At 41.3% G+C, this 18,696-nt stretch overlaps 1 protein-coding gene across 1 annotated transcript in view; it reads right to left on the bottom strand.

Moving 5' to 3' along the window:
- Window positions 1-18,696, bottom strand: part of Unc80 (unc-80 subunit of NALCN channel complex) — a 185,177-nt gene that overhangs the window by 45,844 nt on the left and 120,637 nt on the right. Inside the window, exons 36-47 of the mRNA XM_076932055.1 lie at window positions 17,706-17,806; window positions 16,643-16,729; window positions 15,596-15,779; window positions 14,394-14,488; window positions 12,765-12,854; window positions 11,686-11,787; window positions 9,371-9,551; window positions 5,735-6,003; window positions 3,575-3,709; window positions 2,767-2,905; window positions 2,049-2,145; window positions 164-334 (exon numbers count right to left, since the gene is read on the bottom strand). Coding sequence (XP_076788170.1) covers window positions 164-334; window positions 2,049-2,145; window positions 2,767-2,905; window positions 3,575-3,709; window positions 5,735-6,003; window positions 9,371-9,551; window positions 11,686-11,787; window positions 12,765-12,854; window positions 14,394-14,488; window positions 15,596-15,779; window positions 16,643-16,729; window positions 17,706-17,806 — 1,651 coding nt within the window. The remainder of the gene's footprint in view (window positions 1-163; window positions 335-2,048; window positions 2,146-2,766; window positions 2,906-3,574; window positions 3,710-5,734; window positions 6,004-9,370; window positions 9,552-11,685; window positions 11,788-12,764; window positions 12,855-14,393; window positions 14,489-15,595; window positions 15,780-16,642; window positions 16,730-17,705; window positions 17,807-18,696) is intronic.

Genomic DNA, 18,696 nt, shown 5'->3' on the forward strand with positions numbered 1-18,696 from the left:
GTATTTATAGTTAGAAGCCATAAGGGCCTGTCTCTACAAAGAGAGTTGTCTGTAAGCCATAAACAAAGGTCAGGTTTTAGAGATATTTAGTCATAACTGGTTTCCTCATCTTTTCAATGGATACATATTGTTTTAGGCTATGGATATCTGCCTTTGAGATTACCTGGTGAGAACCTCCACACTGTACAAAAGAGCTTGTAGCGATGTGGCCAGAGCAGCTGTGGCAGCAATCTCCTCCCGAGCAGCAGGCACAGTCTCTACCTGTGATGTCTGCCTCTTCATCTTCTGTAGGTAGCATGGAACTAAAGCCTCCAAGACCATCAGCATCTGAAGGCTGTAAGCACCAGAAAGAGAGCCAGGTCACATCGCGTTGGACTGTGTGACATCCAGGAGCATGAAAACACCACCAGAGGAATTCTATTCCCTTTCCTGTGCCACACGAAGAACAACCAATGAAAGCTGTTGGATGTGTTGACTGTCGTTAATGAATTCAGCACCCAGCAACAGGTGAGGAAGCCTCTCTTAATGAAACATATGAGCTAAGTAAGAAGAATTAGACATTTGTACAAGTGGCCAAAAGAAGAGCAAAATATTGGCAGGGTGCTACAGACCGTTGAAGTAACAGGCTTCGTTTCCCAGCAAAGCCTCTGTTTGGGAATGTGTTGAGGGCAGTTTTTCAGCTGAAGTAATTTTGAGACACCATTAGATCTTTTTCTAAGAAGCTGCCTTCAGAAACCTAAGCCATTTTACAGCAAGAGTTGGTAGATGCTGGGGTTTTTTTTTTTTTTTTTTTTTTTGATGGGATTTAGCAATATGTGAGAGGACACGACTCACTGGATAGGGTGCACACTTGGTGTAGAAAATTGCTGTCAGACATCTCAATTTAAAGAGAGAATGGAATCAAAACACCAGGCATTTCTGCCATGTGTTTTTCAGCACCAGGACCTGCTTTCTGAAGGGCTATCTACATAGACTCAAAGCTCTACTGTAAGAATGTGACAAGTTAAAGCTACGACAGATTTTTAAGTCCTAGTATGTCTAAGATGGCCTAGAAAAAGGAGGCAAGAAATCAGTGTGTTTCCTGAAAAGGTAAAGGATTTTGCTGTAGCTACCAAGGTCTTAATGTCAGTGAGAATCTGAGGCATCTAACCGAGGATGCGTAGAATACAAACAAACTAGAACAGAATGTTTGTGTTTATTCTGGAGTGCTTCCTGGAGCTGGATATTGCAGGAGGGACAGGGAACTGGGAGCAAGACTATGCTTGTGGACTGCAGATTTTCTTCCCTTAAAGGCCACAGTCAGACACCTGTCTACCTTTTGCTTAATGGCTATTTCTCATTAAAGATGACAAAAACTTGGCGCTTACTGGTTACAGTTTTATTTATCCCTGTTATTTCTTTCGAGAAAAAAAAAAAGCTGTAAATCCTGGTAACCTTCTGTCCTTTATTCATTCAGTTGCAGGGCAGAGGAGATGCCCATCTAAAGAGCAAATATACGAAGACAGTGAGCAAAACGAGCTTGGCTCCTCTCTCCCTGGAGTGTACGCCAACAGAGCAGGCTGTTAAAAGGAGGTGAAACTTATGTATCCAACCAGAACCAACTTCCTGGAACTGGGGTGACTCACTTCCTATGTGAATCATTCGCTTCCGTGTTCATGTCAAAATAGAACAGGAGATTCATATCACTGTCTTTTGTGTCCTCAGAGGGGGCTTTCACAGATGGTTTAAATGTCTGTTATGAAATTTTGTCTGCTAACAGCTTGGAAATTACGTAAGTGGAAAAATATTTTTTTTTATATTTTAACAAGAGTAAACATCTTTGCCTCTGTATAGAATTCCAAATTTGGGGATTTCAAATTCAGGAAGATTTTTCAGTATTTTTACAGGACTTCTGCTATTAAAAACATTTTTCAAAATTGGTTTTTAGGAGATTGTTCATCAGAATGTTACAGAAAGCTGTGCCAAACGTAAGCCTCCTCATTCAGTTTCATTTCTTTCTTACACCTACTCATCGCAAGGGACAGAAAGACAGGCTGCAGTTACCTCACCTTCGGAATGACTCAGGAGCATAAGCCACCACAGTGACACAGAGCTTGATAGCTTCACTGATGGAGAACGTCAGGTCTTCGTTTCCATAGCAGAAATCTGCAAAGATGCACTGGGTGTGACTCCAGAGGAAGCAGCCAGTATTGCCACTAAGGTCTTGGCCTTTCATGCTGCATTTGGCCTTTTATCTCTTAGATTTTCATTTCTGAATTCTGCAAACTATTCATTTCCTATCTGAAGGGAACAAAACTCTGCTTCCTACATTCAAACAACCGGGTCACAAATAAGGGAGGTTTTAACAATCTTACCTTCTAGAAGCTACTCAGGCATTTTAATTGCCCGAGGTAGGACAGAAAGCTTTATCTTTGAATTATATCTAATTCTATACATTATATTAACACAAAAGACCATTAGAGAAGTCTATTTGCTTAGAACTGGTGAAATTAAACAGTTCGAGTAGGGGTCAACTGAGAAATGCTTCACTATGAATTTTATGGCAGAGGATTCCTTATTCTGTAGAGTCTCAAGAAATTTAAGACAAGAAAATTACAAAAAATTTACTCACTCAAAGTATAACATTGTTCTATTTTGATTTAGTTGTATATACTATATAATAATTTTAGTTATGCATAGTTAGTCATAATTGATTATAGAAGTACATATATTTATTAGAATAATTGCAATAGGAAAAAGAATGCTGGGGGGGGGTGTTCCATTTACCTAGTGACTTAAGGGGCTTCTCAGCTTTAACTAGCTCTAGAATGTCCAATATATCAGTGGTTTCTCCCTCCAGAGACTGTAGCAAGTCAAACAGACACTGAGCAGACACGCCTTTGCTGGACCCTGTATTGGCAGCATCCTACATAAAAACAAAACAAAAGAAACCACTTTCAGTTTATTGATTGTCATGTTAGTACTAATATTGCCAACTGGAAATTCGAAATTTCTAAGTGCAAATACATATACATATGATGATATATATCATATCTATATCTCGTAATATCTATGTGCAATGCAACTTATATAACTCTGTAGCTGACATTCTGTTGAAGAATTTGAGGGCTCTACTAAATGCCAGCAGTAAGTCACACACGTTTTAAGTTTTTTTTCTGTCCACTCTGGAGTTTTGCAGCATCCTAGCCTACCTCTGTACTCTGTACTCTACCCAAACACTCTCTGCTGTCACCTTTAAAAGCTCCCTTTGGTTGGTTTCTTTTCTTTTCTTTCTTTCTTTCTTTCTTTTTTTTTTTTTTTTATTGGATATTTTCTTTATTTACATTTCAAATGTTATCCCCTTTCCTGGTACCTGCCCTCTCACCCCCAGGGGGAAAACCTCTATTCAATCCCCCTCACCCAGCTTCTACGAGGGTGTTTCCCCCATGGGTCCCTCCATATGTATTCTTTGGTTGGTGGTTTAGTCCCTGGGAACTCTGGGGAGTCTGGTTGGTTGATACTGTTGTTCTTTCTATGGGGTTGCAATCCCCTTCAGCTCCTGTTGGCTTTCACTTATCACTCAGATCTTACTCACTGGGAACTCCAGGAGAGGGGCCACACTAGCAAACAGCTGGAGCACAAAGGGCTTCCGGTGTAGAATGTAGAACTGGTGGCAGGCAAATTCAATAGCTCGACGCAGCTGGGGGTTGCTTTCATAGTCTGAGTATACCTACAGAGAAAGAACCCCATACTTAGAAAATGTCTTCACAGTTTGCCAAAGTGGTGTTTTCTTATAAAACTTCCCATAGTCATAGCAAACACAGAAAGAGGCTAATGTTCTCCATTGGTAGTATGGAGTGTAATATAGCATCAGCTTTCTTGAGATAACTTGGTGATAGACATAAAATTCCTATAAACCATAAACACATTTTTAACAAAAATTTTTCCCAGGTAGCTTATGACTAGACATTTATTTCAATGAAAGAAATAGACACAAGGACCATCATCTGGTTTAGTCCCTGGGAACTCGGGGGTGAGGGGTCTGGTTGGTTGATACTGTAGTTCTTTCTATGGGGTTGCAATCCCCTTCAGCTCCTGTTGGTTTTCACTTATCACTCAGATCTTACTCACTGGGAACTCCAGGAGAGGGGCCACACTAGCAAACAGCTGGAGCACAAAGTGTCTCTACTTTTTGTGTCTACTTCTTTCATTGAAATAAATGTCTAGTCATAAGCTACCTGGGAAAAAATTTTAAAAAAATGTGTTTATGGTTTAGCAGATGTTTACCTAAAAATATCTGCTTCTGACTAGTTGTAATAGTAACAAACTTGAAATAAGTTAATCATAAGTGGTAGCTTCTTAAATGAATTATGGTACTTGTGCAAATATACCACACTTTCATTATCTACCCATCAGTTGATGGGCACCCAGGCTGTTTTCATTTCCTGGCTGCTGTGAATAGACCAACACAGAACATGGACAGGCAGGTATCTCTGTAGTAGGCTTTGGGTGCATGGCTGTGAGGAGTACAGGTGGATTGTGTGGTAAACCTGTGTTTAGCTTCTTAGGCACTGTTACTCTGATTTCCAGAGGTACCACAGCTTGTGCCTTTCAGAGCTCTGGATAAGTGTTGTCCCTCCCCACATCCTCACCGGCATTGTCCTCACTTGTTCTTGGTGTTTATCTATTTGTTTGAGGTCTTTGTCCATTCTGACTGGGGTAAAACAAAATCTCAAAATGACGTGTAAGTGTAGTTGTTGATGCTCTAAAGCTCAATAGCCGTACGAAATTCACAGGATCGTCTTTGTTACTTGAAAAAGGATATCCATTTGAATATATAGTATAATGTAGTTTTATTTTTATGCCTGCATGTAGATATTCAGGGAACAGAAGTGTTTTCTGGTAAGAAGAGTTGCAGGTGACCTGCATGTTTTGCTTAAATTGCATTGTCTCAATTTTACAGTGAGTATAATTACGTTGGGTAAAAGAGGAAATGCAATTATTTAAAAATAAGGCAAACAGTCTTGTAGTTAAAAAAAAAAAAGGTTTCTTGCCATCATTGGATGAAGCAGATTGTATTTTTTTTTACAAAACTACACGACTTTCATAATGTTCATTAAAAGCTTCTCCCAAATAGGCAGCTCGAATTAGTCCCAGGTCCTCTCTGACTTATCTTTAGTACTCTACTCCCAAGTAGAGCCAGGTTCACACTGGACATGTGAAACAGAAAAAGTCAAATCCTCCCATTCCTTGAACCTACATTTCTGGCACTAGAAATCCCTGTTCAAACTTAGGTCACAACAGATGGCAATCTGCCATCCAGCTGGTTAAAGGGCAGCACAGAGTGTCCCTCACTGTCTACAGTACCTGCACTACTACAAGACATTGTAAAAACACACTGCTGGACCCTCACACAGAGTTTCTTATTTGGGAGGTCTGAAATGGGGCCCAGCAGAGTGAATTGTCCTTGCGGGATACAGAGGCTGCTGATCCTGATGCCACATTTTTTTTTTGGAGTTACCATGATATTCGACATGGAAAGACTATCCCACTTACTAACTCTGGGGCAGTATCTCAGGACAGCACTGAATAGTGAGTTCTTGAAAAATCTATGTGGGGATTTCCCTGGGTGCCTTCTGTGGTAACAAAGGAGATAACTTTGTCAGGGAAACGCTTCTTTAAAGATATTGTTGGATTGCTTGGTTCTGAGCAGGGCTGGGTTACTTTTGTAGCTGGGATAGGAGACTCCAGGCACCTGCAGCATGGTAGGGAGAATCCACTGGTAGCCACTGAGAGAGAATAGGTGATTGAAGTGGACAGCTGTGTTGATGACAGTGGCAGCGTACTGCCTGAGCAGGGCACTGTCTTCTGGGTGGAGAATGAGAGCTCCATTGAACACATTGAGAAAAAGCATGATTTCGTCTCCCCAGGGAAACTCGCTTGGCATGCCCAGGAACATCTCCTCCAGGAGTTGGATCCACAAGCTTTTCTGCAGGGTGTCGAGGCCAAACAGTTCCTTCCCAGCTGTGAGAACACAAAACAGTAGAGGTGGAATTAGCCCCACGCCAGCCTCTGGCAGCATAAGCCCAGGATCAAAAGCCAAGGCACAAGTATTTCCCACTTATTTGTTCCCATTCCAGAATCTGTACAGCCAATAGGTTGCCCAGCACAGCACTTCTTGCATCTCTAAAGTCTGTGCACACTTCTCTGATTGCACTCTAGGCAAGCCAGGACAGGTATTTGCAGTGTTGTGATGTTAAATAAACTGCATTACTGAAAGAGATATTATTGTAGTTGGACAATGGGTAGGGCTGGGATCAGTGCCTGGCTTTCCTTATCACTGTATAGACCAGAACACATGCTCTCTCTCTTTCTCTCTCTTGTTTAATTTTTTATTTATTTTACATCCAATCACAGCCCCTCCCTCCTCTCTTCCCAGTCTCACCCTTATAAATGCTTCCCCTCAGTGACCCTACCACTTCTCTTTAGAGAAGGGGAGAAGCCCCCTTGGGTACCACCCCACCATGGAGCATCTAGTTCCAGCAGGTGTAGGCACATTCTCTCCTACTGAGGCCCAACCAGGCAGTCCAAGTAGTGGGGAAGGGGATCCAATGGTAGGGATCATAGCTTGAGACACCTTCTGTTCAACTTGTTAGGGGACCAGAACTCTTTCTGTGAGGAACTCTGAAGTACAGAGATGCTAACTGAAGTTGCCTGTCCCACATCAGTGATGTGAGGCTCTCAGCTGGGTCTCTTGCTATTTCTCTGACTCCATCACACTTCAGGTATGAGTTACACTAAAATGCAGAGAACTTAAATGGGTGTATCCAGTGAGTTTTGCAATAGTACGTTGCTGAGTCCTGTGTGGCCTTAGTGGGGACAGAGTGGCATGGCTCCTGCCCCTGGGACAAGGCCCCAGGTGAGCCTTCTTGCATGTGGTTGGCTGCTGTAGGTGTAAGGCTTGTTTGTGTAATAATGTACCTATTTTCTGGGACCAGTACAGTGGAGGACTCTTTCCTTCCCAGGAATGTCCTCTCTGTTATCCTCATGGACTCTATGGTAATCAGGAACCGCAAGAGTCCAGGAGTTGAAGGTGTGGCTATGTCTCAGCAAAATAGTAATCGCTGGGATCTTCAGGGATGTGGAAAAGAACTCTAAAACCACGAGTTTAAAGATAAAATTTCTCAATTATGCAAAAATATAAGGATGCAATATGAATTATGGGGGGCTTCATGAACCTAATGGAACAAGGCAGCTACATTATCAGTCAGCTCATCAGAGAGATTCAAAGGCAGGCAGATTCCTGAGCTCAGGGTCAGCCTGGGACACAGCAAGTCCAGGCCCAGGTGTGATAGAAATGGTAATTTCAGGGCAGGGTCCCACCCAGCTAGCTTATTGTCTGTGCTTAACAGAGGCAGGCAGATCTCTGCACTCTTTTTCAATGTTAAGAGAAAATGTGTGTTTGCTGTTTCCTAAGAATTAGGGGGCTGGAGTCATGGAATGCTGATTCATAGGATAATCAAAAGTGGAATAATGTACCATTTTCCGGAACCAGTACTAGCAGTGAGTGAAGTAAATGACTGAAGTGATATGTAAATAAAAACCTGGGCTTTTGGTCTGCCTGAGATGAGCTCACAGAACACGAATCAGTTCTTTAGAATTTCTCTAGAGAGAGCTTCGCTGTCTGGAGAGCGAAAACAGATCTCCAGGAATTTTTTTCTAACAGGATTTCTGATTTGGTCAGAAAAATCCAAAAACTTTTTTTTTTTTTTTATAACATTAGTCAAAACAAACTTTTCTGACATTAGTCAAAACAAACAAACAAAAAACAAACAAAAAACCATGAGTTATCCAGCGAGATAGTTTTTGTAGAGTGAAAAATTATAAAGGCCATTTTATGAAATATGTGTAGATTTCTTTGCCCTTAGACCTGGGCAGAAAAATGCAAGTTCCAGAAAGTGGAACTGAATGTAAGATTTTCACTACCCCAGGACACATTCCGGGTGAAGGACATTGCCCCTGAATCAGAGGACACTTGCTGGATTACATTCCTCAAGCCTCAGGCAGCAGGCCCACCTGTGGGTGTGGGGGGCCCCCAAAGCAGGAACAGGTCAACATTCCTGACCATAAAAAATACAAGCGATCTAGGTGGGGCTGTGACTGGAGGAAGTGAGAGATATTTTGTAATGACAGTATAGGGGACAGTGACTTGGTAAGACTACATTTTTGAGAAAAATGATTGTACTGAGTAATTTCCATGGCTATTAACCTTTCAGGGTGGGTTTCTCTGGAATGTTTCGCTATTCTTATGTTATGTATCCTTGACAACCTCTCACCCCCCTTCCCACTCCCCTGGTTTGTGGTTTTTCCCTTTAAAACCCTCCACGGACTGGATGTTGGAGTCGAACTCCACTCCTGGGCGAGTGTGTGTGAGACCGATGGCTGTCAGGTTTCTTCCCTAATAAAGCCTCTGCTGATTGCATCCAGGTATGGTTTCTTGTGATCTTTGGGTGGTCGTGATTTCCTGAGACTTGAGGAAGGGTCTCCCGAGTATGGGGGTCTTCAGTTTTCACAAGTTTTACTGTCTCAATCAGAGAGTTTTTAGAATAGCAAGAAAAAGTTGTTTAGCGTAGAGCAGAACACACACACACAGACACACTCACACACAGACACATACAGAGGGGAGGAAGGGGAGGGGAAGAGGGAGAGGAGGAGGGCGAGAGAGAGAGGAAGAACACAGACACACACATAGACACACACAGACACATTCACACACGGGGGGGCTAGGGGGAGAGAGAAAAAGGGAGGGAGAGAGGGAGGGAGGGAGGGAGAAAGAGAGGGAGGGAAGGAGGGAAAGAGGGAAGGAAGGAGGGAGGGAGGGAGAGAGGAAGGGAGAGAGAGAGAGAGAGAGAGAGAGAGAGAGAGAGAGAGAGAGAGAGAGAGAAACAGGCAGGCAGACAGGGAGGCAGCCTGGAAAGCCATCTAAGCAGGTCCTAGGCCGCCAGCTTGGACCCACAATTTGACTTTGAGTCATCTGTTTTCACGGTTCCCAGACATCCCTTCTCTCAGAACTCCCTCCAAGGCGAGGCTGGTCCTTGGCAGTGTGTACTCAGGTATACAAAATCCAAGGACTGTGTAGCTAATTTTTGTCTTTTCCTAAAGTTCTCTCATGCCTTTGCCAACTCTTTCCCAACCCAGAGGCAACTACTGTTCTGACTTGTGTTTTGCAGAATTAGCTTGCCTCCCTTTAATCTTCTTATGCACTCAGTCTGAGTTTTAGCACAACCTCCAGCAGATTCAGATGAATACTCAGGTTTGAGAACCACCGGAGTCCAGTGGTCAGATCAAACCAAGAGGAATGACCATGCTTTTGACTATCTTGCTGTATTACCTTGCGGGTCACTGAAGAGAGAAAACTCAGCATCTATTGCACTCCGAGGGAAGGAGGGCAGCCGAAGAAGGTCCTCCTGGAGCATGGAGACATGTGACTGCTTGTGGGCTGTGGGGATCTTCTGGGTTAGGGAGATGAGGAACAAAACACGCCCTACTTCCTCCAGCTTCCGGGTGAACACCTGGAGGAGCAGACAAAGAGCAGGGTTAGGAACCTGCAAAGAGTGGAAGACATTGAAGATCTTCAGTGACAAGCCTGGATGGTAAAATGAAATGGGTAAGGGTGGAAAGAGGAAGTCGTGTTTTTACCACGTAGGAAGAATAGACGGTGTTTAATGGACTCTCTGTCCCTGAGCTGTCTGAGCTCAGGGATGCTGTGCCTCGAGAAGCACAAGGGAAGGATTGTCAAGAGAGTCGGAACTACACAAGCCCTATTTGTGTGGGCGTCATCACATAGAAACCTTTCTCTAACAGAACCGGGAGCTGGCAGCCTGTTACAATTGCTGCTGCTTCTCCACAGACGCCTTAAGCTGTTCCCTGGTGGTTCTGGGTTTGTCTTTTTAACAAAAGACAAAGTGGAATCTAGGAATACATTATTCATATGAAAGCTGATGGCCCCTAGGTAACCCAATTGTTCCAGAGTTTGGAAGGCTTGTTTCTGGGCTCTTGGTCTCTTCTTTCTTTTTCTCTTGATAATCAAGGGCTAGGATTAGAAAGTTCTTGAGTAAAAAACAGTTGTTGCAGAAAATTATGGTAAGGCTAGACCATAAGCTTCCATGTCTTTATCTCCCTGGGGAACTTAGATATCTCAAAATTCCAGCCTGGAGTAGAGAGTACAAGTGCCCTGTTTATGGCAGTCTTTGAAATGTGATTTTAAACACGATAATCACAAACAGTGCCTGTGAAGTAGCGTTTTTTTGACTATGCTTTTGACTATCTTGCTGTCAAAATTGAAGGCTGAGGTCACTGTGGTGAGGTGGTCTTTGACTCTGTCCACAGCGAAGACCTTTCAGTTTGAACCCAGCACCTTTTACCTCACCGTAACACAGCATCATCTTTCTCTAAAAGGCAGTTTAGGCAGTTAACAGTAGCCATCTTAAAAATTTATTTTTGTGTTCCAAAACTTGGCTGTCCTCATTTATCTCACGAATGATATTTTAATGTGAAATTAGCATCTTTGATGTGTGCAGAAAAATTGAATCGATCATTCTCTTCAAATTCTTCTTTATATACTTTACTTAAAAATAAAAGTCAATAAAATACGTGCACATTAAAATCATACTACGAAAACGATCAGTTTTGGAATGGTATATAAAGTCGTATTTTGCATGTAGATTGCTGAGTTTCCTGAGATCAGAGTCTGATTTGCGATGATCAAGCCTGTGAATGCTATTCTGCTTCTCAATAGTAGATGTAAGTACGGCTGCTGAGCTGTGTCTTTTCCTGATTTAAAAAATATCAGATTCTTAGCTGCCCAATAAGGATGGAATCTAGATGTTTGGCTCTTGGTTCAGTGCTATTTTGATGTAACATGTTTTTACTTATTTTCATCTGGGTTAGTCACTGTGTCAGGAGTGTATAAACTAGACTATTTACACGTTATGTGCATGTGCTTTTACCCGAAGTCAGTTTTGTGGGTCTTCCTTTATCACTCTCCATCTTATTTTTGAGATCAGCTGTCACTGAGCTTAGAGCTCACAGTTTCGTTTAGGGTAGTTGGTTGGAGAGCCCTGTGGATCTCTTCCCTTCTCCTTTCCCCCAGCACCAGGGTTACAGATACCCACTACCACTCATTAGCTTTTTACATGTGTTGGGGATTAGAACCCATGTCCTTATGCTTACACAGCAAGCACTTTACCCACTGAGCCATCATCCCAGCCCCGAATTTTTGTTTTATTTGAGAGGTCTCATGGAGTCTGGGCTAGCCTTGGAATTCATATGTAGCTGAGGATGAGCTTGAACTCCAGATCTGCCTCCACCTCCCACTCATACACTCTTGTAAGTCACTTATGTATATTTTTCAAATCTACTTTATAAAACTATACTTATACCTAGAAACTAGCCAGTTAATAAGTTAGAGTATTTCTATTATATGCTTCATATCATCCCAGGGGAGTTTCTCTGAATACATTACACACCATGATCCAATGTGTAAAGCTTGCACTTTTGAGGGCACAATCTTTTGAGCAAGGTTATTCATCATTCATTGACTGAAGAGAGGATCGTAATAGAATTGCAAACTCTCAAGGCTGATAGCATGTTTACAGATTACCCTCCCCTAAACATGACCCAGAATAAAAAGGCATGGTTAGACACCTGCTTCTGGATGAGCTCCTGCCCCTTTTCTGGATGCATATGTACAAGGTTCAGCTGTGGAGAGACGGACCTCCGGAAGGGATAAATATCTCGAACATAGGTCTGTGGTAGGTGATACAGAAAGAGAAAAATCAGTTCAAAACTTTCTATTTTTATTTTCATTTCTTCTTCATCGAAAACTCATGTAGATAAAATACTCATTTATTTTCTAATGGTTTTGATTCTTGCTACCTTACACTCCTCATTTCCATAGAACCCTAAAAAAGGCAAAGCCCCCTTCTCAGGAAACCTTCACTCCTCCCAGTCGGGCTACCCACTGTAGGCACTGGGTGCATGGTCGGGAGATACACTGCTCTGTTAAAGGGGTAATCTAAAGTGATGCTGGGGACCACCTGAGGTGTCCAACATGTTCTTTTCTTCATTAGATCATATTGCCATCATCATGGTTAAACGAAGAGGAAGAAAGTCAAGATAGAGCTAAAATTCCAAACGGGCAGGCAGTTGCCATTACTGTATGCATGTGACGGTCAGTCTTCACTGTCAATTAGCCTCATGGGCTGGGGACCAGAACTGAATAAAAAGGACAAAGCAAGTTGAGCACAGACACTCCTGGTCTGCTTCCTGATGCCATGTAGCTGACGGGCCTCCGCTAGTTCTGTCACCATGCATTTCTGGTGGACTGTATTCTCTTAACTGTGTGCCAAAATAAACTTCCCTCTCTTAAGTTCCTTTCTGTGTGGTATTTGGTCACAGCAATGCAAAAAGCTGCCAATACAATACAAAAATATGAAGTTTCCACCTATATCAACAGTATGTGATGAGCAGCTAACTGCTTAAGCTGGCGTATCTCCTTCAGTGATTACAATTACCCTAGCGCACATACTATTATCACTTTCCCTTTACAAATAAGGACACTAAGGGGTAGAAAAGTTAATCAATTGTTCAGAAGCCAAAGAAGCCCAAGTGACCGTGCTTATAACCCGAATCAGTGATGCTTTTTACCAATAGTAAGCTGTTTTTAGGAAGGGTTTGGTGAGCCCTGACACAACTCAGCATGGACACCGTGACCTCAGACTTACCTTGTTGTAGTGGATGAGGTTCCAGCGTTTATCCATGAGGAAATAATGTGTTGACTGGGATTCTGGGATGTTGAAAAACTCCAGGCACTCCTAGAACAATAGCAACAAATTTTATAAATGTTTATCGAGTGTTTTACTTGGTAGTTGGATAGTCTGCTAGAAAGACACAAGGTAACTCTTATAGGTGCAAGAGAACCTATAGTGCTAAATTTACCTAAAAGTAAGATAGTCAAGACTGGTAATGTAAATCATCTACTCTTACATTGTCCAAAGTGGCATGGTTTTAAATTTGACCAAGTGCTAATCTGTGAAGGGACAGTGGCACCTACTGGGCATGGGATTAGGGAAGGCATACTTTGTAACAGCATCGAGGATATTCCAAACTACAATGTACCCACTGATTATTGTGAACTCTCTCCAGAGCTTTCCATGTAGAAAACTTGTATAATCCAACTGCTATGCTACTACTGATAAAAGAAACTGGCCAGGAGGTCCTATGACTTACATTACACTGGCTGTACTGAGGCCATGGAGGGAACACTGTCTGAACCTTGATATCTACCATTCAACACAAGTTTGCAAATGGGTGGTGTTAAGAGTTTACTAGCTTCCAAAGACCTCACATATTTACTGGAGACCTCAAAGAAGTCTAAAACAGAAGTCATGGTACCTGCTACATTTTTCTATTTCTATTAGGATTCAGAACTGGGTTCCAGTCTTATCTAGTAAGGTAAGATTACTGAAGATTTGGTCTCCAGATTAGTGGAGATTATTACTTATTACTTTACATTACAAGCCTTGTATGCACGAGTAGTGATCAACCGTAATTCTTCTGAGGAGGATTGTTATCATAACTCTTAGAAAATGTTTGTGCGTCTTAGAAAATGTCTGTGTGTGCAAATGTTATGTGTCTCTTGTGGCTTTTCTTTAATTCTTCTTTTCATTTGTTTTGTCCTAGTCTGGTTTGTTTTAGGTACTTGTTTGCTTTGTAATAAGACAGAGAAAGAAAGGCTATGGGTTTGGGTGGCTGAGGTGAGGAGGATCTAGGAGGAGTTGCAAGAGAGGAACCATGATTAGAATATATTATGTGAAAAAAATTTTATCTTCAATTTCAAATTAAAAGTTCTGTTTTCAATTTTAAAGAAAAAATTCTATTTTCAAGAAAAAAAAAAAGAAAAAAATTCTTTCCTTGCCTACCTGATTTTTTTCCCTAAGGTATATATTTCCTGTATATAGATTATACTTGTTATTATAGCCACTGACAGGCTGAATTTACTTTGTGAGCAAAACCATGGCACAGTAAAAAACTGAAACAGTAGCACCAAATATTCCTAAACCAGATTCTACAGCTTTCAGGGGAAGTTGGAAATAACACCCCAGGCAACACTGTTGTTTGAGACAGAATTTGCCCAATTTTGACTGCTTCAATGCAGAGTTAAAGCATCAGTTAGCAGTGGGGGGACTTACAGAAGTGTACAATCGTAGAGGAGGCGCTGGAGAGTGAAGAACTGGGTGTGTTCATTTGAATACAGAAAATGTCACTTATTTTAATTCCAAAACATGTTCACTGTGAGGGCATGGGTATGCATAAAAATCATTTCTTTTAAAAACAAAACAAAACTTTCCTACCTTCAGCAGGGCTTCAAACTGAGTGTCTTCATGGACCGGCAGCTGTGTTGGGATATCACATTCATTCTGCCCATGAACTACCAAGGTTTTAGTGCCTATTTAAAATACATATAGCCATGAACATAGTCTTTCATGTGAGCTTGCATTTAAGGCATAAAACATAAAAATTAATGTAGTATCAATAAGCTGATTTCCCTTGCTGTTATTATCAACATTCTTTTAAATAGGAAATAGGGTCTTATTTAGCTCTCAGGCTGACATAAAACTAGCTATGCTGCCAAGCTCTTAAGAATGTGAGTTTAAGAATATGACTTTTTGATATTTAAAAAAATTCTATTCTTATGTATATTCTACAGAGCACATAAATGCACAACAATCCATGTCACCAAACCAGGCCTTGCAAGTAAGCGTTTAACATGCAGAAACTAATGCTTTCATCATAATTGTGAGTTAGTAATTGGATTTATATATCAGCTACATGGAAAGAAAGCATGAAAAATGGTTTTATTTTTCCCACAGCTAATTCAAGTTATAAGTCTAACGAAGGGCAGTTGCTCATTTTAACACAGGCTTCTGTGCTGCCAGAATCTGTGTTCTCACCTCTGCTCATAGTCTCTTTATTTCCATCTACATTTCATCTTCCGTTTTCATACCCTGCCCCCATATGGGAATAAAGCATTAGTAAAATCTTCATCTTGGGGACAAGCCCGCTGTGCTGTGTGAAGAGGAACTAACTGTATCTAGAGTTTACACTGCACATTGTATTCTTTTCTAATTTTCCCTTTTCCTGTTTTCCCCCTCTTCCAGCTTTTCATAAAGCCTTGTCTCATTGGGTTTACAAAGGCCCAGGATCTTTGCCACACAAACAATGTCATTCAAATGGCAGTGCCAAAAATTCACTCACAATGACTTTCAGTTTAATGGGCCCTCTGTAACACACTTGAATAAATCTTTAACCTTGGCTACTCTTCAAGGCCTGATTCATAGACTCAGATGTCTGCCGTTTCATCTCATAAGCTCTGACTTTTGAAGGGGCTATTATATTTCTTCTGACTCTAGTAAACAAAAATTCTTGAATGCATTCATTGCTAGGGGTTGGAACTCTATTTTTTTTTTTTTTTTTTTTTTTTGTGAGCAAAAAAGTTCCATGCTTTTTGAAGGAGAATAAACATATACATGTATAAATATACATATGGATTTACCTGGCATGGAAGCAGTAACCAGCAGCTTCACTTCACATTGCTCCTTCTTCATTGTCTGCTTGAGATCCTTGAAGAAGAGGCCCTCCACATACCCGACTACCTCCCACAGGAAGGTCAGCGTGGCGGAGATGGCGTCCATCCCCCATTCGCATGGGGTCCTCACAAAGTACATGATGAGTCCCACCTGAAGTGAAACAACCACAGAGTCACATTCTTCCTACACGCTTGTTCCCATTGCCTTGGCTTTGTTTTGAGGTGAAATCATCCTTGCATTCATAGTCTGTGATCAAGTGCTTCTAATGACACTAATCAGGAGAATACACAACAGAAAAACTTGACCAAGCTGGCTCTCATGTGGAGCCAGCTTTTCTTTGGCTAGCCAACAAATGGACACGGAGAAAGAAGACCAAATTAGCCACAAACAAGATAAAGGGATCACAAACATTTCTTATACATCTAGATGTGTAGTATGAGCTAAGTTTAGCAGGCTGCTATAGATACATACGCATATGGATATTTCTCTCATAACAGAAAGGGAGAAAACATCAACAAAGACATTTGTTTGTTATCTGGCTGGCTTGAGGGACAATTTCTGAGTAATTAACATGTTCCAGCCCCCAAACCGCATGCATATTCATTTGGAGTTTGTGAAGAAGGATGTGAAGAAACACAAAAATCTTGGAGGGTTTGGAGAGAAGCTGTCCGAGCAAGATAAAGCACAAAGAGCTGCTATGGAAACCTATGCTTACAATGTCTTTCTAGAGGGCATGCATGGGTGCTTTAAACAGCAAAGTGGGAAAAGGGAATAAGGAGGCTGAAAAGTAACATTTAGCCTAACGCTAAAAGGAGGACCAAGACATTTACTGAGGCTCCACCACACGCCAAAGATTATGTCAGGCAGGGCTTTCCCCACAGCAAAAGTGGAAATCTCTGCTGACCATCTTTCAATTATACAATTATTGGGAACTTATTGGAAGGGAATTTCCAAATCACTTTCTCCCCGTTTCTGATTCCTACCAGAAAATTCTATTAGCTGCTGAAACTCACCAGGTAGTTGAACAGGATGTGTGACGTTTGAGCTGGAAAGTCTCCAATATTTAAGAGAAGTTTGCGCAGCATGTACATTAGCTCATCCTGGGAGAAGAACAGAGACAGTCAGCAGCCAAGCTGTCAGAACCCGACTGCTTGAACCTAGAGGCTAATTTTCCTTACTTTTGCCCATTTGTTAATTTCAACTATGTTCACCACTTTAGCATGGTAAAGGAGAAATTAATTACCAGTAGAAACTGATGGTACATGTGATTTTTCTATTTAAATGAGCTGGAATACCTTTCCATTAAGGATAATACATAAATATCGCCAAGCAGCAGCTGATTTTATTTTAAAATAAAACTTGCCACAGTGTCCATAGGTAAATCCTGTGAGAGTTGTGTACTTGGTTGTATTTATGATGACTGCCAGGTATTACTGGAATGTGGGGACCTAATCTGAGAAGCTAATACACACACTAGGTTAATTGACTTTCCAAATTTACTTACCTAGGTTTCAAATCAATGAGGTAAAAGGAAGTGAAGGAAGATAAATTGAAATGTCTGCAGTTAACCTTGCTTCCCAGAAACCAAACTGAATCTTCTAGTGAAGATAATCACCATAGAGACCAGAGTAAAATTATATTAATCATCTGTTTGTTTTCTTAAAGTCCAGGAAACTACTTTAATTTGACACCTTACAGATGGTCTGGTAAATCAGCTTTGGGTGATGGAGACCACTAACATATTGGAATAACCCCACTAACACTTCAGGCTACCAAACAATTAGAATTCAATAAATGTATCCCTAAAAATATAAAATTGCATTTAGTCTTTCTGTAAAATAATGAAAATATTGAAAGTCTGAGTTATCAAGCAATGAATCATGCATACTTGGAAAAATCAATTACTGGAGACATCTGAACTGAAATAGCAAAATTTAATATTGTTTGTCATTACTTAAAAGGCATCTATTGGCTGCATCTCAGAGGACACTGACAGCACAGGCAGCTCTGTAAAGTTCTTTGCTTGCTTTCAAGGGAGCGCACGCTTATACCTACTGAAAAGGATTAGGAACTCACTTGTCTATTGCTGATTGTCAGTTTTTCCAGAAAATGTCGAAGAACTGTTGATGGATCTTCAATTAGACAGTTCCACAAGACTTGCTGGGCCACAGCACTGACTTTAGAAGAGACAAGAAATGGCCATAAGTCCCTTAACCAGAAAAAGTTTTCAAACAATTTTACTAAGCTTTGATGAGTTCTTTCTTTCTGCTTTCAAAGGTTTTCTGAAGTTGAAGTTCTTCTATAATGTGAGTCTTGAGGATCAAACCACTGACCTGCCAGATAAATGGTACCCAATGGTCCAATAAAAGCACAAGGGTTATCTGGGAAACTGACCACTTTCTGATCAAGACCACAGCACAGGATGGATTTCACCACTGGTATTGTACTTTGGTCAACAGCCCATGGCTAGGAGAACATAAGCTCTGCTGGGAACTTACTGGTGTTGTACTAAATGGTCATGTTGTCAAATTACCTTCTCAATATTTATGTTTATAACCACAGACTTGTGCTGCTCTGAACCCTTGGTCAGAGAAGCTTCTTTTGCCAGGAGAATTGCTTAAAACAGAGTCTCATGATTGCTTCAAGTACCAAGAATAAGTGGTTTCAAGGATTCAGTCATTCAGTGGGTGTTCTGTATGAACTGCCTCCCATCTAAGCCTCAGGAAACATTGTGAAAGAGTGGGTAGAAAAAAAATTAGGAGACAGCAGATAGAGAGAATTACTATAAAATGGTTTCTTCTGAATAGGATACAGCAGGTGCAGGATCAGATCACAGCAGATGCTATTGTCTGCACAAGACTAAGGCATCAAAACTCCACTATGGTTGGGAGAGGAACTCCTGAGTCCACACTCTTAGCTCAGGAGCTATTGACATTTGATGGCTGCTGAGGGTGAGGGCGGGTAGTTAGTTTTCTCTGGGCATGTGGCTTTTAGTAAGTTGCCTCAGTCTTAGAGGACAGCCCCAGACTATTTGCACATGGTCAGGAATAAGTAGATAAAAAGGGTT

This window comes from Arvicanthis niloticus, chromosome 3 (genome assembly GCF_011762505.2).
Source record: "Arvicanthis niloticus isolate mArvNil1 chromosome 3, mArvNil1.pat.X, whole genome shotgun sequence".
NCBI classification, from domain to species: domain Eukaryota; kingdom Metazoa; phylum Chordata; class Mammalia; order Rodentia; family Muridae; genus Arvicanthis; species Arvicanthis niloticus.